The sequence below is a fragment of the Schistocerca piceifrons genome, chromosome 8 (genome assembly GCF_021461385.2).
Source record: "Schistocerca piceifrons isolate TAMUIC-IGC-003096 chromosome 8, iqSchPice1.1, whole genome shotgun sequence".
Lineage (NCBI taxonomy): Eukaryota > Metazoa > Arthropoda > Insecta > Orthoptera > Acrididae > Schistocerca > Schistocerca piceifrons.
In genome coordinates this window covers 96,834,241-96,861,008 of record NC_060145.1, presented here as the reverse complement: position 1 = coordinate 96,861,008, position 26,768 = coordinate 96,834,241, and the positions used below count along the sequence as shown (strand labels likewise).

General features: G+C 39.1%; 1 protein-coding gene across 1 annotated transcript in view; it reads left to right on the top strand.

Annotated features, from left to right (window-relative positions):
- The window catches only part of LOC124712562 (BRCA1-associated protein), a 140,415-nt gene extending 113,906 nt beyond the window's left edge, over nt 1-26,509 (top strand). Inside the window, 4 exon segments of the mRNA XM_047242876.1 lie at nt 13,918-14,040; nt 14,213-14,317; nt 23,836-23,991; nt 25,120-26,509. Of these exon segments, the coding sequence (XP_047098832.1) occupies nt 13,918-14,040; nt 14,213-14,317; nt 23,836-23,991; nt 25,120-25,311 (576 nt within the window). The 3' untranslated portion in view covers nt 25,312-26,509.
- Nucleotides 26,510-26,768: the final 259 nt, after the last annotated feature.

The following is a 26,768-nucleotide window of genomic DNA, read 5'->3' as shown; positions in this document are numbered from 1 at the left end:
ATAACCTTAACATCTATTCCCAAACCTGCTTCAACTGATCCTCTCGACTCATTGAGCCACCCTCTGTGATCTCGATCTCCACCTCTCAGATGCTTCCATAAATACATATGCCCACATCAAGTTCACCAACCACCAACAGTATCTCCACTTTGGTGGCTGTCGCCCTTTCCATGTCAAAAAGGCTCTTCCTTATAGCCATGCCATCTGAGGATGTTGCATCTGCAGTGGAAAGCTGGAGTTGTTGAAATATACTGATAACCTTCCCAGAGGCTTTATTGACCAACAATATCCAATCCGGCTCATCGATAAACAAATCTCTCATGCCATTCGCTCCTGTGGCACCAGTAAACCTGTTAGCCAGCTACCAACCAGTGCTCCTCTGGTCACTTAGTATCACCCTGGCGTTGAAAAGCTCAACCATGTCCTCCACCAGGGGTTCGACTACCTCTCATCAGGACCTGAGATGAGGAATATCCTAACCAAAATCCTACCGGCATTCCTCATGGTAGTGTTCCACTGCCCACCCAGCTTACCAAATACCCTTATACATTCCTGTTCCAGTCCTACTCCCTGTCCTGCACCCCATGTGTCTTTCCCTTGTGATCAGCCCAGGTACAAGACCTTTCCCTTCACCCACCCACCATCTCCGTCTGCAGTCTAGTCACAGGCATTTCATACCCAATAAGAGGCAGGGCCATATGTGAAAGCAGCCACATTACATATCAAAATGTGTGTGTGTGTGTGTGTGTGTGTGTGTGTGTGTGTGTGTGTGTGTGTAGAAAAAGAGCTAGTGTTCAAAAGTTAGTGCAAATGCTGATTTCTGTTATGTATTTCTGTGCTCCACACATCATTCTGCTATAGGTAAGTGGTTACCTTTCCTTTATTTTCTGCTTTGTTTGATCTTGTTTCACTTGAACTAGATTTCCTCATGTTGCATGTCAGTAAGTGCATTAAATCTGCATTTTTTTCATACTTTCTCCATGAAACTAGCTTTCATTTGAGTGCTTTAATTTGATCAAACATGTTCGTAATGATCTGATTTTATCTTGAATTTTCTGATTTAAATCATGGAAGAGCATACTATGCCATGTCTCCCAATTTAGATTAGATTAGATTAGATTTACTTTCATTCCAATTGATCCGTAGTGAGGAGGTCCTCCAGGATGTGGAACATGTCAGAAAAACAACAATACATGACAAATATTTAAACTAAAACAAATAAGCTAATGTACCATTCCACAGGTCCCAAGTGGAATGATCGTCATTTTTTAATGAACACCAAGAGTCATTTTACAAATACTATTGCACTGAATTTAAAATAAAAAAGTTTTATATTTATTTATAAGGTAAGAAACATGTAATACAACTACTGTAATACTTATTTACAATGAACACATTACTGCACTGAAATGGTGCAGAAGTTAGATTATACTTACACACACACACACACACACACACACACACACACACAAATTTTCAGTGAACACATTACTGCACTGAAATTGTGCAGAAGTTATGTTGTACTTATATACAAATCAGTTGGTTTTCCTCAGAAATTCATCAATGGAGTAGAAGGAGTTGGCCACCAATAAATCCTTTAGGCTTCTCTTAAACTGAATTTCATTGGTTGTTAAGCTTTTTATGGCTGCTGGCAAGTTATTGAAAATGTGTGTTCCTGAATAATGCACACCTTTTTGTACAAGACTAAGTGACTTTAAATCCTTGTGAAGATTATTCTTATTTCTAGTATTGATTCCATGAATTGAGCTGTTGGTTTGAAAAAGTGATATATTTTTAATGACAAATTTCATTAAGGAATAAATATATTGGGAAGCTGTAGTTAGTATCCCTAGTTCCCTAAACAGGCTTCTGCAGGATGTTCTTGAGTTCACACCACATATAATTCTTACTGCACGTTTTTGTGCCCGGAAAACTTTAGCTTGGCTTGATGAATTACCCCAGAAAATAATCCCATATGACATTATGGAATGAAAGTAAGCATAGTATGCCAGCTTTTTCATTTTTATATCCCCTATGTCTGACAAAATTCGCATTGCAAACAGAGATTTGTTAAGACGCTTCAGCAGTTCTGTGGTGTGCTCCTCCCAGTTGAATTTATTATCAAGCTGTAATCCCAAGAATTTAACACTGTCCACTTCTTCTATCTTCTTGTCATCATATGTTAGACATATACTCTTGGGACACCCCTTACAAGTTCTGAACTGCATGTAGTGTGTTTTTTCAAAGTTTAGTGACAAAGAATTGGCTAGGAACCAGTGATTAATGTCTACAAATATTTTATTGGCTGATCTTTCTAAGACTACACTTGATTTGCTATTTATTGCAATGTTTGTATCATCAGCAAACAAAACAAACTTGGCATCTGGTAATGTTACTGATGAAAGGTCATTGATATACACAAGAAAGAGTAAGGGCCCCAAAATGGAACCTTGTGGGACCCCACATGTAATTAGTTCCCAGTTGGATGATGCCTGATAGCTTGATACATGTCTCTTTCCTAATAACACCCTTTGTTTCCTGCCAGAGATATAAGATTTGAACCATTTTGCAGCATTTCCTGTTACACTATAATATTCTAGTTTACTTAAAAGGATATTGTGATATACACAGTCAAATGCCTTTGACAGATCACAAAATATACCAGTTGCCTGCAATTTTTTGTCTAATGAATTAAGTACATTTTCACTGTAAGTGTAGATAGCCTTCTCAATATCAGAACCTTTTAGAAATCCAAACTGTGACTTTGACAGTATGTTATTTGAGATAAGATGGTTATAAAGACGACTGTACATTACTTTTTCGAAAATTTTTGAGAATGCTGGCAACAGTGAAATTGGACGGAAATTTGATGCTATTTCTTTATCTCCCTTCTTAAACAGTGGCTTAACTTCAGCATATTTCAGCCATTCGGGAAATATTCCACTGATAAACGACTGGTTACACAGATAGCTTAATATGTTACTTAGCTCAGAATCACATTCTTTAATTAACTTTGTTGATATTTCATCATACCCACTAGATGTTTTTGATTTTAAAAATTTTATGATGGACATTATTTCTGTTGGGGTAGTGAGGGTCAAATTCATATTATGGCTCTGAGCACTATGGGACTTAACATCTGTGGTCATCAGTCCCCTAAATTCATATTATGGAAGTTACTTGAAATGTCTGGTCTAAGGTAATCCATAGCAGCATCTACCGAACCTGACAACCCCATCTTTTCAGTAACAGTTATAAAATGTTTGTTAAAAAGTTCTGCAACACTATACACATCTGTCACCAATGCATCATTTACTCTTAATGCTATTTGTTCCTCTTCATGTCTGGTTCTACCGGTCTCCTCCTTCACTATATCCCATATTGTCTTTATTTTGTTATCTGATATGACTATCTTTTCCTTGTAATATATTTGCTTTGACATCCGTATTACAGTCTTTAATATTTTGCAGTATTTCTTATAATGTGCTATAGCATCAACATTGGAAATGTTTCGGATTGACAGATACAGTTTTCTTTTTGTTTTACAAGATACCCCTATTCCTCGAGTAATCCATGGCTTCTTTGTAGACTTTGCTCTAACCTTGGTAAGTTTTGGGGGAAAGCAGTGTTCAAATAAGGTAAGCACTTTATTAGCAAAAATGTTATATTTTTCATTCATGCCATGAGCACTGTAAACATCAGTCCAGTGAATGTCTCTGAGGAGTGTCCTAAAATAATCAATTTTTGGCTTACTGATTACCCTCTTGAGCTCAGATTTAACAGATTTTATATCCTGTTCAGTATTAACATTTAACAGAAGGAACTGCATGTCATGGTCTGAGAGGCCATTGACTATTGGTTTTGTAATATAATTTTGTTCATTTGACTTTTCTATAAAGATATTATCAATGGCTGTTTGTGAGCAAGTGGTTATCCTAGTGGGGAACTTTACTGTGGGAATTAAGTTGAATGATAGTGTTACTAACTCAAATAGGTTCTTATTGGGAGAGTCTTTAAGGAAATCTACATTGAAATCACCAGCAACCACTATTTCTTTGTTTTTGGTTGTTAAATGGGCCAGTACAGCTTCAAGGTGGTTTACAAACAGATTAAAGTTACCTGCAGGTGCTCGATATACACTTAATATTATGAAAGATTTTTTGTGAAAATCTAATTCTGTTGCACATGCTTCCATATGCTGTTCTAGGCAAAATTTATGAATGTCTATGTTCTTAAATTTATGACAGTTCCTGATGAATGTGGCAACTCCTCCTTTCTCCATTTCTGATCTACAATAGTGAGATGCTAACCTAAACCCTGTAACACTTAAAAGTTCTATACCAGTGGTCACATGATGTTCAGAGAGGCAGATTATGTCAGCTGGGTTTGAAGACTCTAATTCATCTATGCAGATAGTTAATTCATTAATTTTATTTCTCAGTCCTCGAATAGCTGACATTTCACATTGACTGACTTAAAATTGGATGGAGTTAAAATATCTGCTGACAGTTGAAAATTCTTAACCAATGGCTGTTTATGTTGATGTAATAAGCTGGAATTATGTTTTTTGATTTCTTTCTCAAACTGAAGGTTTGTCTCAGTTCTAACCTCTCTTAAAATTTGTTTTCTTTCTGTCCTCCCTACCCTAAAAAAGGGTCTTTTCTGAATCCTATAACCACTGGTATTTTACCACTCATGACAGTGCCTCCCCCCTTTAACTTTCCTGCTATTTCCCCAGCCAATTTACCCTTCCCCTTCCTGTTGAGGTGAAGGCCATGCCTAGTATAATCCCACCTACTGACAGAATCAACATGAACCACACCAATGTGTGACCCCGCACCCGACATGAGCAGCCGTTCCAGCTCCAAATTAACTCTCTTGACAGAAGAGTTCAAATGAGGTCGGTCATGGCGCCCAAGAACAGATACAAACTCAACACTGGTATGCCTCGATGCTGATGCAATCTTCGCCAGGTCACACTCTATGCTGTACCCAGGATCTCTGTCAATACTGTTACCTGCCCCACCCACTATAACCACGGTGTCTTCCTTAGTGAAATCTTTGCAAAGTGATCCTAAATCCTCTGTCTTAGGAGGGAGTCTCTAGATTTCCACCTCCTGACTATACGATTATTTTCCCAAATGTTAGGTAATTATTGTCAGAGGTGAGACACTTGTTTTGACAACCTGTATTCCACCTTTGTGGCCAGTGATCAGAATCCTCCTCTCATTAGCTGTTTCTAATCGATATACAAATCAGAGTTGTGCTTAACTGAAGTCACTTATTATTCAGTGTTCTGATAATTGGTATAAATTTTTAGGGTGGATGGTTATGAGTTTTATTTTGTTACCTGAATCCCTGAAAGCCTTTATTTTTGTATAAGTGATTATTTCATGTTTATCTTGTTCATCATGTACTTAGTATTTGGATTCAGTGTTTTATATGTAGCGAAAAGTATACTATTTTTGTTTTTATCCGTAAGAAGAAAGGTATTGTATATGTTCTTGTGATTGTTCCAGTGTTACTCGATATTGAAATATAACTGAATACTAATGAGCTACATAGCTGGAGTTAAATATTTTGGTAATTTTACAGATTACTGTAATGACATAGCTACACTAAAACTATGTAATACCAGCTAACTTTCAACATGCAGATATTTGATGTGTGAAATCTTATGAGGAGAAAGAGCAGACACTAATCCTGAATTGTAGCAAAGAAGACGTTTTGGCAGAATTTCAGAATATGCCCAATATGCAGTTGGCAATCTTTTGTTTAGAATTTGCACGGGTATGTCTCAAAACAGAAAGGCAGACACTGTTTTACAGCAGTTATATTTTTTTTATTTAAAACTAAAAAACATCTCGACCTAATACCAGTTACCTAGTTGACACTACAGATAAGGAATATGGAATGAACATTGTTAGTAGTTCTAGTATTTTCATCTGTGTTTTCATAGCCTTTATATAGCTATGTAATGCCCTACGAAAAGACATCAGTTGTCTCGGGCTTGCACTGAAAATGAGCTACAGTTTTTGATCATTCTGAATCTCCTGATTTTCGGAGATTGACAGCTATGTAAGTGTTTCATTATATCAGCCATGAAAGATAAACATTCAGTAACCACATTTCATCAAAAAACAGTCTTGTGTCTAGACTTTTACTTCTAAGAACTCACCAAACAGATCATGTTGTACAAGACAAAAATCTTTTGATATAGCTGTGACGCATGAGGTGGGGAAAGGAGAAAGAAAATCTCAGCTCCTACAAGGAGTAGGAGGATAGAGAGGGGAATGTTTTGAATGTTTTTCTCTTTAACCTGTGTTTCTACGAACTCAGGTGTCATGCATTATCAGTGGCTGTGGTAGAAATGGCACACTGAAGTAAAAATCTACATCTACATCTATACTCCGCAAGCCACCCAACGGTGTGTGGCGGAGGGCACTTTACATGCCACTGTCATTACCTCACTTTCCTGTTCCAGTCGCGTATGGTTCGCAGGAAGAACGACTGTCTGAAAGCCTCCGTGTGCGCTCTAATCTCTCTAATTTTACATTCGTGATCTCCTCGGGAGGTATAAGTAGGGGGAAGCAATATATTCGATACCTCATCCAGAAACGCACCCTCTCGAAACCTGGCGAGCAAGCTACGCCGCGATGCAGAGCACCTCTGTTGCAGAGTCTGCCACTTGAGTTTGCTAAACATCTCCGTAACGCTATCACGGTTACCAAATAACCCAGTGACGAAACACGCCGCTCTTCTTTGGATCTTCTCTATCTCCTCCGTCAACTCGATCTGGTACGGATCCCACACTGATGAGCAATACTCAAGTATAGGTCGAACGAGTGTTTTGTAAGCCACCTCCTTTGTTGATGGACTACATTTTCTAAGGACTCTCCCAATGAATCTCTACCTGGCACCCACTTTACCAACAATTAATTTTATATGATCACTCCACTTCAAATTGTTCTGTACGCATACTCCCAGATATTTTACAGAAGTAACTGCTACCAGTGTTTGTTCCGCTATCATATAATCATACAATAAAGGATCCTTCTTTCTATGTATTCGCAATATATTACATTTGTCCATGTTAAGGGTCAGTTGCCACTCCCTGCACCAAGTGCCTATTCGCTGCAGATCTTCCTGCATTTCGCTACAATTTTCTAATGCTGCAACTTCTCTGTATACTACAGCATCATCCGCGAAAAGCCGCATGGGACTTCCGACACTATCTACTAGGTCATTTATATATATTGTGAAAAGCAATGGTCCCATAACACTCCCCTGTGGCACGCCAGAGGTTACTTTAACGTCTGTAGACGTCTCTCCATTGATAACAACATGCTGTGTTCTGTTTGCTAAAAACTCTTCAATCCAGCCACACAGCTGGTCTGATATTCCGTAGGCTCTTACTTTGTTTATCAGGCGACAGTGCGGAACTGTATTGAACGCCTTCCGGAAGTCAAGAAAAGTAGCATCTACCTGGGAGCCTGTATCTAATATTTTCTGGGTCTCATGAACAAATAAAGCGAGTTGGGTCTCACACGATCGCTGTTTCCGGAATCCATGTTGATTCCTACATAGTAGATCCTGGGTTTCCAAAAACAACATGATACTCGAGCAAAAAACATGTTCTAAAGTTCTACAACAGATCGACATCAGAGATATAGGTCTATAGTTTTGCGCATCTGCTCGACGACCCTTCTTGAAGTCTGGGACTACCTGTGCTCTTTTCCAATCATTTGGAACCTTCCGTTCCTCTAGAGACTTGCGGTACACGGCTGTTAGAAGGGGGGCAAGTTCTTTCACGTACTCTGTGTAGAATCGAATTGGTATCCCGTCAGGTCCAGTGGACTTTCCTCTGTCTATGTTTCATAGAAGGATATTATAGGGCCATTCATGTTCAAGTGTGTTACTTATTTGTATTAATGAAGATGACCACGATTGGTGAGGAATAGCTTCATTGTTAATTGCTTTATTAATTATTACTGGACACCAGTTCAGCAGGCAGTCACAGTACCACAACTGTTTTGAATGCTGATCTTGACACCAGTGGGAAAACATTGTGATTTCTTAGTCACAAGAGCTTATACCAATATGTGTCAGGCAGACCTAAGGAACTAACCAACACACCTGTGATGACAGACCGTAATGATGAAGACTTAAGGTAAGATCGATAATTTGTTTGTGCTTGAATGCACAGCAGTGCACTCTTCTGTTTTTTTAAAGCAAACACTGTTGCTCCATGGACCTGACTGCAGCACATTATGAAGGGAGGAGTCTGTAAATCATCTGAGTGGAATCTCTTTTGTACTCTTTGGGCTTGTCATGCAGTAGTTACTTACCAAAATATTCACTACTAGTTGTGTTTAGTGTGCCTGCCTGAAGATGATATAATAATTACAAGCAGACTGCACAATAATCTTTAAGGGACTCATGTGGCCCATGAGTTTCACACCCTTAATAAAGCACAGTTGTTTGGTCTTGTATCTAGATAATAAAAATCTACACAAAAAGTGTGAAAATATCTACACCTATGTTGATAATCTGAAACCAGTTATTTGAGTTTCTCTCTGTTCCATTCACATATGCAGTGCTGGAAAAATGATTGTTTAAGTACCTCTGTGCGTGCAGTAATTATTCTAATCTTATCCTCATGATTCCTTTGTGAGCGATATGTAGGGGTGATACTATATCCCTACAGTAATCATTTAATGCCTGTTCTTGAAACTTAGTTTACGTCTGTCTTCAAGAGTCTGCCAGTTCAGTTCCTTCCCTATCTCTGTGACATTCTCTCGCGGATTAAACAAGCCTGTGACCATTCATGCTGTCCTCCTCTGTATACATTCCATATCCCCTGTTAGTCCTGTCTCGTGCGGGTCCCACACACTTGATCAGTATTCTAGAACTGGTTGTACGAGTGATTTGTAAGCAATCTCTTTTGTAGACTGAGTGCACTTCCCCTGTATTCTACCAATAAACCAAAGTCTACCACCTGTTTTACATGACTGAACTTTTGTGATCATTCCATTTCATATTCCTACAAAGTGCTACACCTAGGTATTTGTATGAGTTGGTCAGTTCCAACAGTGACTCATTGGTATTATAGTCATTGAATATTATGTTTTTTTCTTTTGTGGTGTGCAAAATTTTACATTTCTGAACATGTAGAGCAAGTTGCCTATCTCTGCACCATGTTCAAATCATATCAAGATTTGATTGAATATTAATGCCCCTTCTCTCAGATGTACTTCATTATAGATAACTGCATCATCAGCATAGAGCCTGACTTTACTGTTGGTATTGTCTGCAAGGTCATTAATATCCAATGTGAACAGCAAGGGTCCCAACACACTTCCCTGAGGTACATCCAGAGTTAGTTCTACATCTGACAATGACTCTCAATCCAAGACAAAATGCTGTGTCCTCCCTACTTAAAGGTCCTCAATCCAGTCACAAATTTCACTTGATACCCCACATGAATGTACTTTTGACAATAAGCATAGGTGTGTTGCTGAGTCAAATGCTTTTTGGAAATCAAGAAACACTGTAACTGCCTAGTTGCCTTGATCCAAAGCTTTCAGTATGTCATGTGTACAAAAGTGTGAGTTGGGTTTCACATGATCGATGTTTTTGAAATCCATGCTAGTTGGCATTGAGGAGGTCTTTCTGTTCAAGAAATCTCGTTATGTTTGAGCTCAGAATATGTTCGAAGATTTTACAGCAAATCGATGTCGAGGATATTGGATGGAAGTTTTGTGGATCATTTCTGCTACCCTTGTCGTAAACGGATATGACCTGTGCCTTTTCCAAGAAATGGGCATGGTTTTTGTTCAAGGAATCTATGAGAGATTATAGGTAGAAGAGGGGCTAACTCAGCCAAAAATTCATTATAGAATCTGACAGGGATTCCATTGGAGCATGGAGCTTTGTTCAGTTTTAGTGATTTCAGCTGTTTTTCAGTACCACTGACACCAATACTTACTTCTTTCATCTTCTCAGTGGTACGAGGATTAATTTGGGACAGTTCTCCTGGGTTTTCCTTTGTAAAGTAACATTTGAAAATGAAGTTAAGCATTCCAGCTTTTGCTTTGCCACCCTCAATTTCAATTCCTGTCTCAGTCGCTAGGGACTGGACACTAACTTTGGTGCCACTGACAGCCTTTACATATGGCCAGAATTTCTTTGGATTTTGTGAAATGTCATTTGACAGTGTTCTGCTATGGTAGTCATTGAAGGCATCACACATTGCTCTCTTGACAGCCAAATGTATTTCATTCATCATCTCTCCATCTATAGCCCTACGCTTTGTTTTACTCCTATTATGTAGTAATCTCTGTTAGAAGTTTCTTTGCAGTTTCTGTATACCATGGAGGTTCCCTCCCATTATGAACTATTGTACTGGGTACATATCTATCCAGTGCATGGTCAACTATTCTTTTAAACTTGAGCCAGAGTTCCTCTACATGCTCCTGACCTATGCTGAAAGCTTCAAGTTCCTCATTGATATATGACACTACTGATTTTTTATATCTTGCTGCTTATTTTAGTTGTCCTTTGTACTTTGGTTATCTTTGTCTCCACAACTGCATCATTGTTACTGATACCTGTTTACATGTGGACATCCTCAAAGAGGTCAGGTCTGTTTGTTGCTATTAGATACAATATATTTCCATCATAAGTGGGGTCCTAACTATCTGTTCTAGGTCATTTCCAATGAAGGCATTTAGTAAAGTTTCGCAGGATGTCTTATCACGCCCACCACTAACAAAACTGTAATTTTCCCAATTAATTGTTGGATGATTAATGTCTCAACCGATGATTACGATGTGATTTGGGAACTTACATACAAATTAACTGAGGTGTTCTTTAAAGTTTTCAGTTACATAAGTAAGGATATGAGTCCAGTGAGCTATAGAAGGATCCAATTATAATTTTATGCTCATCCCTGATACTGAGTCTTGTCCAAACAATCTCACATGCAGCTTCAATTTCTATCTCAGTGGATTGGAGTTTCTTGTGTACTGCAATAAATAAACCACCTCCATTGCCCATTTTCCTATCCTTTCAATATACACTTAAATTTTCCCCCAGAATCTCACTCCTATCAATTTCAGGTTTCAGCCAGTTTTGTGTACCAAGCATTATGTGAGCTTCACCGCTTTTCATGAGCACTTTGAACTCTGACACTTTGTTGCAAGTGCTTCAGCATTCACCGTTAGGATTTTAATATTCTCACCTATGGGAGGCATTTCTTTCTGTCTTACACTGACACATCCAGGTTTCGTACAGCTATCGTTATCTTGGTTGGATAGGGTGTCACCTAATCTACAGAACCTTTGTGCACACTCCACACACACACAGTCAGCTACCTGAGTAGCAGCCTCTGACATGTAGTGCGCCCCTGACCTATTTAGGGGGTTCCTACAGTTCTCAACCCTATGACGCAAGTCCAGGAAGTCACAGTCTAGCTTGTCACAGAACCTTCAAAGTCTTTGGTTTAGTCCTTCCACTCGACTCAGAATTAAAGGGTGTTGATCAGTTCTGAGGACAATGCTGCAAAGTGTGAGCTTTGTTGAAACTCCATACGTAAGGCTGGTATTTGCAACCTTCTCTGCCAGTTAATGGAATGACCCCAGAATGACCTCGGAGCCCAGACAACAGCGTCACTTGTTGCAATGTGTGTCACTATCTGCAGTTCGTTGCAACCTGCTCCCTCTATGGCTGCCATAACAGCCTCTCAACATGTTGAGTTAGAACCCATGGTGTACACACTGAGTGCATCTGGTGTCCTTTCCTATCCTTTGCTGCCATTTCCCTAAGGTATACCATCATTTGCCGAACATTTGGACTGTCAACGATTATTAGACCCACCCCTTTGTATTTGCCTCCTCCTTACACTGGACACAACAGGTTTCCCCAAAATAGGTGAAGTGAGCCTGATTGACTCAGTTCCAGTTTCAGTGAAAGATAGCACCTCAAACTTGTTGGTTAGAAGGTTCGGTACAACACACTAAGTCCTCCTTGGTCCCATCCAGCAGGTACAGGACATCTAGTTCTGCCTTTGACAAGCTACTCACAATTAGATGGACTGGTAATGACAAATCCTGTACTTTCAGCAGAGGAGATAGGATCCGCAAGAGAGGATAGTACATGACTCTTAGGGGCTCGTCCAACAAACCAATTTGCAGCAGCTGCCAATCGTTTGATAGTAGTCAGGGCGATTTCCAGCTGCTTATGAATTTCCACCAACTCATCACTTGTTTGAGAACAGCATTCACAGTGGGGCTGCATTTTGGCTGGTGCACTGTATTACAAGACAGCAAACAAACAACTTTAAATTAAACCTGCTGATTATCTTTTAGTCTGTTGAGCTAAAAAGTTATTAACACCCCATAAGAATTGGCGCAGATACAACAAAATGAGATTTCTATTAAGGCAACACGAAAACCTATGGTAAAAATTACTAGTTTCCTTGGTAAAAATTACTAGTTTCCTAAAATACATGAACTGCAGAAAATGAGTAAGTGGTTTCTGAGCTTCAGAGAAATTGAGCTGTGTAAAAGGTACACACTAAGATGTAAATATTAAATAAGGAAGTCATTTGCATAGCTAACATATAAATTTAATATATAATAGAGGGAAACATTCCACGTGGGGAAAAATATATCTAAAAACAAAGATGATGTGACTTACCAAACGAATGCGCTGGCAGGTCGATAGACACCCAAACAAACACAAACATACACACAAAATTCAAGCTTTCGCAACAAACTGTTGCCTCATCAGGAAAGAGGGAAGGAGAGGGAAAGACGAAAGGATGTGGGTTTTAAGGGAGAGGGTAAGGAGTCATTCCAATCCCGGGAGCGGAAAGACTTACCTTGGGGGGAAAAAAGGATGGGTATACACTCACACACACACACACACACATATCCATCCACACATATACAGACACAAGCAGACATATTTAAAGACAAAGAGTTTGCTTGTGTCTGTATATGTGTGGATGGATATATGTGTGTGTGTGTGTGTGTGTGTGTGTGTGTGTGTGTGTGTGTATACCCATCCTTTTTTCCCCCAAGGTAAGTCTTTCCGCTCCCGGGATTGGAATGACTCCTTACCCTCTCCCTTAAAACCCACATCCTTTCGTCTTTCCCTCTCCTTCCCTCTTTCCTGATGAGGCAACAGTTTGTTGCGAAAGCTTGAATTTTGTGTGTATGTTTGTGTTTGTTTGTGTGTCTATCGACCTGCCAGCGCATTCGTTTGGTAAGTCACATCATCTTTATTTTTAGATATAATGTAAGAAATTTATATGTTATATTTAGCAAATCCCAGTTAGTTGTGAAATTGGTGTGTTTTCTTTTTATTTATTTTGTAAAATTAATAATGTATTGCTTTAATGTAAAAAACACAATTTGTTTACTTTTATGAGATTTATCTCTAGCATACTGATTGCAAAATACTGTAGCATATGAAAGAAAGTAGTGTAAGCAAAAATATCAGAAATTTAAATGGGAATGCTGGAATAGGTTGCTGTTCATGAATTTAATTAATATTGTAATGATATCAGGACGTTGTAGATGAAAAATAAGTAACTAATGAGATGGCATACGATCAGTCACATTTACAAGGAAGTATTTTACAACAGATAGGCACGTAACAAGCCCATGACAGTGGTCTGCTTCTTGAAACTATCTTCTGTGGCTAACACTGCTGCACCATAATGTGTGTGTGTGTGTGTGTGTGTTTATGCACCATGCACTGGAATTCAAAGGAAGTAGATCTTTATGGCATTTTTCTCCTCCATTTGATGTGTCCTGTGAATTGTATAAATTATGTTCCAAGCATATGATTTCGTGAACAGCATTAGAGAAATCAAAGGATCGTTACTCAAAGTTTTGATTTCATCTGCAGTGTGAAGAAAAGATGGACTCTGTCCAACTGGAGTTTACATACCTCCTGACATCACAGCTGGATTCACAGAGGCTTTATTTTGAAGATAAACTAGCTCATATAGAGCAGCAAGCGTACTTGGAGGTAAGACTGAGATGAGTTTAAGTGTATTTAAGGAAGTCAATAATTTGTACTTGTTTGATGTTCAGTTATCCATACTTGAAAGCATTATTACAAATAATTGAATTAGATTTTGTGTAGTTACTGCCAGTTGAAATAGGAGACATTTTGAAGGTGGATGTGTCTTTTTATTTAGGCATCTGAACTGAAGGAAAAGGTCAGTAAACTTTCTGAGGAAAATGCTCGGCTCCAGACAAAGTTGGCAACCCTGACAAGAGAGAAACAAGCTATGGATAAAAAGGTAATGTTGCAGTACACATTTCACTTGAAACATTTCAGAATATTGGTTATATGCAACAAGGATGAAGGTCATTCAGTACATCCTTAATCTGGATTGGGGGGGGGGGGGGGGGCACTGGAGTCAAATCCACTGATTATGGTGGATGATGTTGCAATAATTCAAAGTTTAATTGCATAAATTTGGCCAAAGAAACTGTGCAGGTGTGCACTCAGGTATTGTCATCATGGAAGAGGATCTTTTTCAAATGAGGACTTCTTCCTTGATTTCTTCGCTCAGCCAGTGCAATAGCGACACATACTACTCTCCAGTTGCTGTTTGCCCCCATATTTCAAGTAATTTTTCCATGTTGCGAAATAAATGTGAACGTGTTGCTTCAATCAGCTGGGACAATGAAACCAAATGATGTATACAGCTGCAACTTTACCTACCCTCTAGTGACAGATGAGGCTTACTACCAACAAACTGTTTCGATTGGACTGGATTGGATTGATGGAGATAAAGGGACCAAACTACAATGTCACCAATCCATGAATCCTTTGATGTCAGTCTGGGAATAGTCCCCAGAGAGGAAGGATGTAAAAGATAAATCCTAATGAAGCATATTATATCCAAGAATCAAGAGAACAAAGAGATAGAAGCAAGTGGAAGTGAGACACGTGTAACAAGGTGAAGAGGGAGAGTTGCCCCACCCAGAAAGCAGCAGGCACTTTAGGCATGGGAGAGGCGCTATCTGCATTATACCGATGCTTCCACACCCTTCTTTACCAAAAGAAAACTAGCTAGATGGACAAGATGATAAAATCTCAGGAAAGAGAACAATGATGACAAGACATCAAACCAACTACAGATGGAAAAGAAGAAGAAGAATTAAAAAGGAGGGAAGGGTAGGAGCCATGTCCCTCCTGGTTTGGAGCAGGTGACAGGACACCCCTCCAATCCCTCAAGCAGCCAGCAAGGCCAATGTGCCCTAAGCCATGGAGACGACGAAAAATCACTTTCATGGTTAAAACATAAAACCAGATCAGCCACTTTGGCGTCAGTCCACGAACACCAGAGATAACTTGTCAGAAAGTTGAAGGTTTCATTGTAAGGTGGCCAAATTGGGGCACTCCAGTAAGAGATGGGCCACTGTCAGATGCACACCACACCGACAGGGGGGGGGGGGGGGGGGGGGAGATCCTATTGTTGGAGAATGTGGCAGTGTGGCTAATGTGAAGCTATTAAAGAACAATAGATTTCTTGCAAGAAGCACAAAGGGAAGACTGCCACATGTTCATAGTCTCATTTATGGTGTGCGGTGTATTCGGAAAAACCAGACTTTACCAATTTATATTCCAAGCCTCCAACGATTGACGGCAGAGAGTCGACTGAATGTCCACTTCTGGTGCCCCGTCTCATGCTTGTAGCTAGCTTGACCAACCGGTTAGCATGTTTGTTCCCTGGGATCCCCACATGTCCAGGGTACATACGAAGATGACTGACCATCCAACTTGCTGCAGGTCATAAAGGAATCCTGGAGAGTCTCAACAAATGGATGCTGAGGGTAGCACTGGTTAACAGTCTGAAGACTGCTCAGGGAGTCACTGCCAATTAAGAATGTCTCTCTGGTGTAAGAACAAAAGTGGCTGAGGGCTCGAACCGTGGCCATGTAGTGAATACACTGCAGCTGTTCAGCAGGGAGCGTAGTTCTCTGCACTCTGCTTGTACGTAGGCAAAAACAGTTCATCTGTCACCATAAAGCCATCAGAGTTCACCACCTCTGAGTCCAGAAATCCATTAAGGATGCCCAGGAACAGGCAGCAAAAAGCCATAGGGTCTACAGAGTCTTTCAGTGTAAAAAATAGGCTGAGACAGATCTGAGGATGGGGTTACACCATGCAGGTATATGTGATTTCTCCCAGAGAAGAGATAATAGTGGGGAAAGATAAGAGTTCAGAGCAGAGGAACTTCATATGCAAACTGCAGTTGTGACTCCAGTCATTGGCTCTGTTGTGGGAGGTAGGTTTCTTGAAAGTACTAATTAGAGGTTGGTTTCTTGAAAGTATGACTGGTGTGTCAGTACATTGAGTCTGAGGGTCTTTTGGCTCTGTTCCAGGGTAGTTCTTGTCAAGACCATTCTACTGCTGACAATTTGGTCTGCCTGGAATCTGCTATCTGCTGAGCTTTAGCCCAGCAGCAACATCGTATCATAACTTGCAAAAGGCATGGTGTCATCACATACTCATTACTCTAAATGAGTGTAGTCTCCAGGACTCACTCCTGATATTTGTCCAGAACTTCTTGCCGCCCCACCATACATTCTCGGTTCAAGTTAGAGCGTGTCTCTTTTTCTAGTGGCGACCATTGGTCTAGCTGCAGTTGTGTGGTCGACACTGTTGCCCTCCCTGTATGCTGATGACGTTTGCAGCTACTATTGCTCCTCATCTGTCGATGTTGCTGAACGCTACCTTTAGGGTGCCATATAAAAGAGGTGGGCCCGGGCTCTCAACCATAGCTTCCTCTTTCCGCCCTCAAGACAGGTGTAAAATTTTTAAAGTGTGTGCCCAAAGATAGAACCAACAAAAAGAAGGAAATACGAAGCAAGATTCAAGTTAAAAGGTCATAAAGCAGCTGAAGAATCAAAACAGTTTTGTTGTAACAAAGGCTTTTGCTATAACAGAGAAGTTAGTAAGAGACTGATGAAAGATTGGAGACGCTGTTTTAAAAAATGCCAAAGAGTGTTCCTCTCCTCATAGAACAGCTTGCTGGCCAAGTTTAGAAAATTGTTGCACAATGGATGCAAGACCAGAGGCAGAATTATTATGTTGTAACAAGAAAAATGGTTAGGGTTTATGCATTGAAGTTGCCACGAGCCAATCTGAAGCAAGGCAAAGAATTTAAAGAAACAGTACGTTGGTGCAGTCGTTTCATAAGCAGAAAAAATATGGTAATAGGCAGAAAACAAAAATTGCACAAAAATTACTGAAACATCTTCACAATAAAGTTAAGAGTTTCATAAGTTTATTATTTGTATGAGGCAAAAATATAACTTTCCACTATCTCATATTGGAAATATGGATGAAATACTGATGAACTACAATATGGTAAACACCAGAACTGTGGAAACAAAAGGCATAAAAACTGTTAAAGTCAGAAGTACAGGCCATGAAAACATTAGTTTTACGTAGTGTTAACATGCATGGAAGATGGAACAAATCTTATACCTGTGGTCATTTTCAAGAAGAAAACCATTCCTAAAATAAAATTTTCACCAGGCATTTTTGTACATTTTCACAAAAAGAGATGGATGGACGAGAATGGTGTGAAATTGTGGATGGAAAATGTGTGGCGGAGGCGACCAGGTGCTCTACTAAATCAATCAAGTTTGCTGGTGTGGGATATGTTTCGCAGTCACATAACTGAGAACACCAAAAATCACGTAGCATGAAGCAATACTAAGATTGCTGTTACACCAGGTGCTAAACCTTTAGGCATTTCTGTGAATAAACTATTCAAATGGAGCAACTGGATGATACATGGCAAAAAGTATATGAAAGGTGGAGCTATGCGGGCTGCATCACTTGACGTTTTGTGTGATTTCATGATCAAATCATGGGAAAAAATTACAGTGGAATCAGTGATCAAATGCTTCAAGACGTGTGAGATTTCCAGTGCTATGTATGGCACTGAGGACAATTTGTTATGTAATACTGACAACAAAGCAAAAGTTGATTCACAAGGTGCAGAATGGGACTCTTATGACAAGCTGCTCAACAACCAAAGTGAGGAAGTACTCAAGGAACTGCTTTCCTTAATTAATGATTGTGAGGATATTGCAGCATTTTAAATGCATTGGTGAGTGATTTATTTTAAAATAGTTTTAATTTATATACATTTCAATCTTTAATGATTGGGAGGATATTGCAGCATTTTAAATGCATTGGTGAGTGATTTATTTTAAAATAGTTTTAATTTATATACATTTCAATCTAGATTTTAATTTATGTTTGTTGTATAAGATGACCCTGATTTTGCATGCCTTTTTTTATGCTTCAACTATCATGTTATCTGCCAAGATATATGGTACTTAATGTTCACATTGTTATTGAGTTCAAATTTAGTGTGTGTGTGTGTGTGTGTGTGTGTGTGTGTGTGTGTGTGTGTGTGTGTCCACACGTGTTTGACATGGGTGCGACCCCTCTTCACAGACTGGCCCAACTGCCACACATTTATGTTCACATAGTTATACGAGTACACCACTTTTCACAACTGTAGCTTTCATTTTTGTATGTCAACCTCCTAGTACTTAAACACTAGTAGCCCCTCCTCTTATTTGCAGTTGGTGGCACTTGAAGATGAAGCTTTATGCATCAAAACTGGTCATGGAATAAATTAAGAAATTACTGACAACTGAAGTCCCTTTCTATTGAATAAACATGTGTCCAAATCGCGTGCATTTGTAGCACTGCATCAGAGGAGGAACATACAGCTGGACATTTTAGTGCTGCACCATTATCTGGATCTTCTCAAGCAATGGGTCATCTTCAGGTGCCAAGATGAATGTTCCAGTCTTTTGATTCCACTGGACATATTGAACAAAATGCACACTCCATTGCTCCAAATTGGCAAGTTACTCATCATCAGTATGTTATAGGCAACCACTGTGGAAGATGATTCCCTGCACTATATTAATACCATTGAATTATGGTCCACTTAGAGAAACTGATGCAGTAGTAGCTCATTGTATCAGTGGTATTAAAACATCTTACCACCCAGTTCATCTTCCAGATTTCACTTTAGTTCTGCCTCACAAGCAATTTATTCAGAGTCCTTTCATTTGCTATGAATGTCTTGCATCATCAAAGAGAAGATCCCAAGAGATTTTGCAAATTGTTATTGTGAATTCAACCTTTTTTCCTCATACTTAGATATGATTAGCAATTTCTTAGCAGCTGTAAATAGTTCCTTTTGTTTTTTGTGCATCCATTGCACAAATCACTAAACACTTTACTTTGCATGAATGAAAATACGAGTATAGTTCCCTCAACGTGTACTCTGTCAGAACTGGGTGGGTGTTTGGAGGATACAGACTACTGTTTGCTTGGGGAATGTGGTCAGCAGCTGTTGCTGGGCGGGAGGTATCCTTTTTCTAACAGTTTTCCTTGTGCTGCTGCTGAGTCGAACATTATGTATGAGCAGGCTCAGGTACGGCCAATGGCCTTTCCACAGTAGTAACACCGGTTCCTGTCAGATCACCGAAGTTGAACACTGTTGGACTGGGCTAGCACTTGAGTGGGTGACCATCTGGTGTATCGAGTACTGTTGGCAAGCGGGGTGCACTCAACCTTTGTGAGTCAAACTGAGGAGCTACTTGATTGAAAAGTAGCAGATACAGTCTCGTAAACTGACATATGGCCGGAAGAGTGGTGTGCTGACCACATGCCCCTCCATATCTGCATCCAATGATGCCCGTGAGCTGAGGATGACACAGCAGCCGGTTGGTACCGTTGGGCCATCGTGGTCTGTTCGGTCAGTGTCTAGGCTCATGTATAAGCCTCCTGGCACTTCTCAAAGGTGTGCTACTGATTGGAAGACATTGCATCATATGCAAAAAAAAAAAAGGAGAGAAAAGAGAAAACTTCTTTATGTAAGCTCTTACTGAAGTGTATCTGGGATTGATGTGGAATAATATTTTACCTGGGAAAGGGCTTTAAACGAAAGTGTCTTAATGATTTACTGTGTAAGAGTTTTATTACTTAACCGATGTTTTCACCTTATCCAAAATTGTAACTGATCGTTACCCATTACATCTTATTATTTTTTCTGCCAAATATTATTCTAGCCAGCAATTTAGATGTATGTATCATTTTAATTTTAACCCCCTTTTAATACTTCCAAGACCATGAGACTCATCCTTTCAAACAATGGAAAATTGAGGATAGAATAATGACAATGTTGTGAAAAGCCTGTGCAACACCAGCTTTTCAGAATTGTGCAGGTGGGAACTCTTCCTATATAGCATAACCACTTGGGGAAACTGCATCATGATAATGGTCCCACTCACACCTCAATGCTTGTTTGTGATTTTTTGGCAAAAAACTAAACCATTATTTCGCCTCACCCACCGTATTTGCCTGACATGGCCACCTGCAACTTCTTTCTATACCTCAGGCAGAAAGAACCATGGAAGGACATCTTTTACTTCCATTGATGAGACAAAAACAGGACCACTGAAGGAGTTGAACACCATAAAGAAAAGTGAGTTCCAGGAGTGCTTTCAAGATTGGAAAAAAGTGCTGGCACAAGTGTAGTATATCTGAGGGGTATTCTTGTTGATGTTGATGACTAAATTCCTGTTACTCTTTGAGCACGTCTCATGTGTGTTTTGTTATGACTTTGGAGTAACCTGTGGCTCTGGCTCCAGTGATCAAAGGCTTCTTCCTTTGTAATAATACATGACATACATCATCACATTTTGTAGACACAGAGGGAACAAAGATGACACCTAGAAACTAACAAGTTCACTTATGTTATTTTTTGTTCACAATTTCGGCCACATGCCACTTTCTTTTTTGCAGATGATTCCAGCATGTGCCTTAACCCATTAATGCGTGAATTAATTTCTAGATGAAAGATAAAAATGAAACATCGTGGTGCTTTAGAGGTAACCACAACATTCACGAGAATGCAGCACGTGTCAGAATTATTGGTAGCTTCATCAAGAAATGGCATCTATCAGCACTGGCATTCAGAAACAGTTAACCCTCCAACTATTAGCACAGCATTGGTAAGATGTGAATTTGAGACACTTGGCATTAAGGGGTTAAACTTTTGGAGATGACTTGCGTGCACAGTGATAGGGCCAAAATAGTGAACAAAAGTAACATACGTGCACATATTAGTTTCTAGGTGTCATCTTTGTTCCCTCAGAGTTTACAAAGTGTGATGGTGTGTGTGATGTGTTATGACAGAGGAAGAAGCCTTTGATCACTCCAAAGTCGTAACACAACACATATATTCCAAATTAATGTAAATAAATTCACCTTATGATGGAGGTTTAAACCCTCGAAACGCATTGCGGAAATAAATAAACAGTGACTGCTGACAGTAAATGCGATGTTTCATTCAACATTAATAATGATGACAGTAAAGTGTAACCAAAGGATGTTCGCATTTAAAATTTCAGTAAAGTAATTGACAAGTATGTGCAACAGCATCTCAATATCTCAGTGTTTCTCAGATGAATGCTTTAAAATTAAACTGTAAACGCAGTCTATAATGTCACTACAAAATAGGATTTCAGATAACTAAAATCAAACATGACAGCTTCTGTTGGTGAAGAAGCACTTTGTTGCTAACGTAATAAGCAACCACGTTCCATTGATTTAAAAGAAAAGCCTACGTTGATAAAATAATGTTACCTAAAAAAGCCGTTCACCATTTTATTCTGTTGCACAATTTTCAGTGCAGATTGTTATAACAACATTTGAGTGGCACAGACATTTACGCATTAATGACAAGGGATTTCAGATTAATTCCGTATTTCTGGATTTCTGGAAGACTTTTGACACTGTAGCACACAAGCGGCTTGTAGTGAAATTGCGTGGTTATGGAATATTGTCTCAGTTATGTTATTTCCTGTCAGAGATGTCACAGTTCATAGTAGTTGATGGAAAGTCATCGAGTAAAACAAAAGTGATTTCTGGCATTCCCCAAGGTAGTGTTATAGGCCCCTTGCTGTTCCTTATCTAGGTAAATGATTTGGGGGACAATCTGAGCAGCTGTCTTAGGTTGTTTGCAGATGACACTCTCATTTATTGATTAATAAAATCATCAGAAGATCAAAACAAACCACTAAACGATGTAGGAAAGATATCTGTGTGGTGCGAAAATTGGCAATTGACCCTAAATAACAACAGTGTGAGGTCATCCACATGAGTGCTAAATGAAATCCGTTAAACTTCGGTTACACGATAAATCAGTCAAATCTACAGGCTGTAAATTCTACTAAATACGTAGGAGTTACAATTACGAACAACTTTAATTGCAAGGAACACATAGAAAATGTTGTGGGGAATGCTAACCAAAGACTGTGTTTTATTGGCAGGACACTTGAAAATTGTAACAGATCTACTAAAGAGACTGTCTACACTATGCTTGTCCGTCCTCTTTTAGAATCCTGCTGTGCGGTGTGGGATCCTTACCAGATGGGATTGACTGAGTACATTGAGAAAGTTCAAAGAAGACCAGCACGTTTTGTATTATCGCGAAATAGGGGGGAGAGTGTCACTGAAATGATACAGGATTTGGGGTGGACATCATTAAATCAAAGTCATTTTTCATTGCAGCGGAATTTTCTCATGAAATTCCAATCACCAACTTTCTCCTCCGAATGTGAAAATATTGTATTGACACTGACCTACATATGGAGAAATGACCACCATGATAAAACAAGGGAAATCAGAACTCGTATGGAAAGATATAGGTGTTCATTCTTTCTGCACAATATATGAGATTGGAATAATAGAGAATTGTGAAGGTGGTTCGACGAACCCTCTGCCAGGCACTTAAATGTGATTTGCAGAGTATCCATATAGATATGTATTAATAAATTCTTTAGAATGACTCCTCCTGTTTACATTCTGTGTGTTTTCACTTCTACAAATTCATTACTTCTCTTTGATCCATATTTGGTTTCAGCCAAATAAAAGCTGGACCAGCACTATTACAGTTGTGCTGTCTCTCTCCTATTCCCCCCCCCCCCCCAAAAAAAAGTCACTATGGCAGCAGTCTATGTTCCTGCGATGTAACTTTCCTAATTTTTTTTAATACAGGACACTTTCTTGCTATAATGATGTATCAGGCACATAGAAAGGTCTCACACACACACACACACACACACACACACACACACACACACACACACACACACAAAAGAGAGCGTGCTTAAAAAATCTAAAATGTGCATGATGAAATTGAGACAAAATCTCACTACTCAAAATACATTTCACATTGACTAGGTGAGGCGGCACAGTGGTTAGCACATTGGACTCACATTCAGAAGGATGACAGTCCAAACCCACGCTCGGCCATACTGATTTAGGTTTTCCCTGATTTCTGTAAATCACTTCAGGCAATTGCTGGGATGGTTCCTTTGAAAGGGCACAGCCCATTTACTTCCTCATCCTTCCCTGATCCAATGGGACCGATGACCTCACTGTTTGGTCCTCTCCCCCGCACCAACCAACATTTCTCTGAAATTAGTTGAGATCATTGTTTCAGAACAGTGGCACTCTGAATTGACGGTGACTGATTACTGCATTGACAGTTTTGCATTATCAGATATTGAAATTTGAAAAACAGAAAGTTAACATTGACTGCTTCATTCATATATGTGTGTGACAATGAATTACCTTACAGTTCTTAGTCACTCTACAAAGAGAAGACAAGAACTGAGCTTGATTGAGGTAGTCCACACTGCATCTGTATTAAGTACAAAATTGTCTCACATTCAGTATGTGGTGTTCTTTCTTTTCCAGCTATCTCAAGCAAATGCTCGAGCAGTAGCGGCAAGAGCTGAGCTCCTGGAGGAACGCCAGATGGGAAAAGCATTGCGAGAAAATCAGGCTGCCTGGCAGGACAAATTCCAGCAGCTGGAGAAACAGTTTTCAACTTACCGAGAAGAAAAGGACAAGGTTCGTTTATGTATCAGATAAGTAACAGGCTAGTAGCATCTGTTTTTGATTTGGAATGGTTAGTTGTTCTTGTACTGTTGTTCCTTTAATTTTTTGGTATATTTCATAGAGGTATAATATTCTTGCTCATTTTCATTCAGAGTGTGTGTATGCAAGGAATCTGCTTGTCTCTTCTTTCTCTTTTCAGGGCAATTTTAAACACAATTTAATTTTCAAAGTGATCAAAATAGCCATTAAGGTCATGAGACCATGTATTTATTTTATTCATTGTGAGATAAATTCTATACTGAAACCAAGCTGAAATTGAGTTTTTAACTAAAATAAGTGCTTCACAGATAGTGTTATCTTTTGTGGCGTCTTCATGTGCAAGGAGGCTATTGATGGATTGTGCTAAATACTTGCTGAATACATCACCATACTGCATTACAGGAGGCACCTGAAACAAACATTTAACTCTGCCAGCAGCATTTTACTTATGAATATCCCCCTCCTCCTCGATAGGCAGTCAGTCTAGTAATTTACAATTATGAAACAGCGGCTTGTACCATCACGCATTCTTGTCACCCCCACCTCCCTCCTTCCCCCCTCCCTCCCCCTTCCTTAAGAGGTGGATTTCCATTTGCTAGTCTCATATTTTAGTCACGTCACTGAAAAGGGACTTTTGATGTGATTGGTTGACAATATTTATTTGGGTATCCAGCTGATGTGTTGATTCCAATTTTTGCTTGATATTTTGATGGCTGGCCTAGTCTCTTTGTTGGATATTGCAATTGGAAGTATCGTTGGTGTCGTACCGCTATTTATATGCCAAGTTTAGATAGTGGCATCTACTGCACCATTTGCATGGTTTTGTTCCACAAAACATATACAACTTATGTTTTCAACTAACAGATGACATGGCCAACATAATCTTGTAATTGGGGTCTGGATCCCAAGCTTTTATAAAATTGAAAATCCCAAGTACTGTTTAGTACATTTTGCAACCCTCTTATATTGACACACTGTAATTGTATGGCACAATATGTAATTAAATGAGATATGAAGAGATCAGTATTGTGCTCCCGGCTGCAAGTTATTTTTCATGTGTAATCTCACTTGCAACACTAATTTTGTTGCTATAATTTGTAGGAACTTGCTGAGGTACGTGAGCAACTGAGAGATGTAATGTTCTACCTTGAAGCTCAGAAGCAGATATCAGAGTCGTCAGACCGTGATGAAATAGCAGAGGGGCAAATAGTTGTGCCCGAGCCATCTACAGCAGCTTCTCGTGGAGGAAGCACAGCCGGCCGACATGGTCGGCATAGGCGCAAGCATCGCTAACTCAAGACTTTTGCTGCATTTTGGGACCATTTGTCTACTTTAAGTTGTGTTTCTTATCATCTGTTAAGTGTTGCTTCAGATGATGTATTTATAACAACTGAAGGTGATGCCTGTTGCTCTCATGTCCCTTCTTATATTGCAAAACAGTGATCCCCCACTACGCAATGTGATTTACTTAAGTTTTCGTTATGTACTTGAGTAAATCTGTTTCCTACAATTTGAAGGCCTATAAATTATAACTGATCTTGAAAATTACTTCTAGCCTTCATGCATACTGCAGCATACAGCTCGATATTATGAATGTGATTACAACTTTCAATTTTCTGCATGATAGAGAGGACTATACACAGTTGTGGGGAAAAAGCACTAACATTTGTGTGGAAACTATATGTAGAATAAAAATAATCAAGGAAAACATTTTACTGCCTTTTTAATATCCAAATTAAAGTTAGGACACTTGTTGGTGTTGTAACAACTCTGCTGCTCATAAGTTCCATTTTTTAATCCTATGATAAAAGCTTACTGTGATATATTTATTGATAATAACTGTTGCCATTCAAGCATAAGTAGCTGTAAAAGATTTCCTTCTGAGATGATGCATATCGAAATACAAGTGTTAAAAGAAAAGCTATGTAAAATACTGCAAAGATCTAGATTTTTGGTTCAGACTTGTTCTAAGTGGAGGAAGTGTTAGTCATTTATTGCCATCAATATACAAATTTAAAGTTCGTGGACTCAAACTAGCTAACTGAAATGGTCTCTCCATAGTCAGGAGGAAAATGAAAACTACGCTTCACGTCCATGAGATCATTTAGTTACTCCATGCATTATAAAGATGCAATTTCTTTTCTGAATGCAGGTATACTGTACCATTTAACTTTGTTAGTTCCCTCTTGATGTACAGAAAGTTTTGATTCTTCATCTAGCTTACAGTAAGGTTTATTAATGAGCTTGAAAGTAAGGAGCTTCAAGCCCATTGTACTTGTGTATTGCTACGTACCCTGATGTTGCACATTTTTAAATTAACAGAAAACAATCTGTATCTCAACTGCAATAGGGTTTACTATATCAGAAATATTATGTATTGTGTACATTATTATAAATTGTCTTACTGCATGTAGTTCTCGTCAGGACTGTGTAGTATAGGTATTCTTATGTATTTATCATATGTAAATAATGTGAGGCCCTGGATGTTTTGTATGTGTAAAAGTTTTAGAAAAAAAATAAAATCTTTTTCTCAATTCTTGCAATTGTTATAATTGTTTGAGACTCTAACTGCATTCTAAATCATTAAAGCCTCTGATAATGTCTGCAGTATTGAAAGGCAACATGTTAGGCAGAGAATTATGCCTTGGACCAAGGTCTGATGCCCATAAAACAAATATCAGTAATAATTATAAGTTTTTTCCTCCAGTAGCCTGTTTGCCCAGTTTTGTATATTCTGAATGTGGTGATAT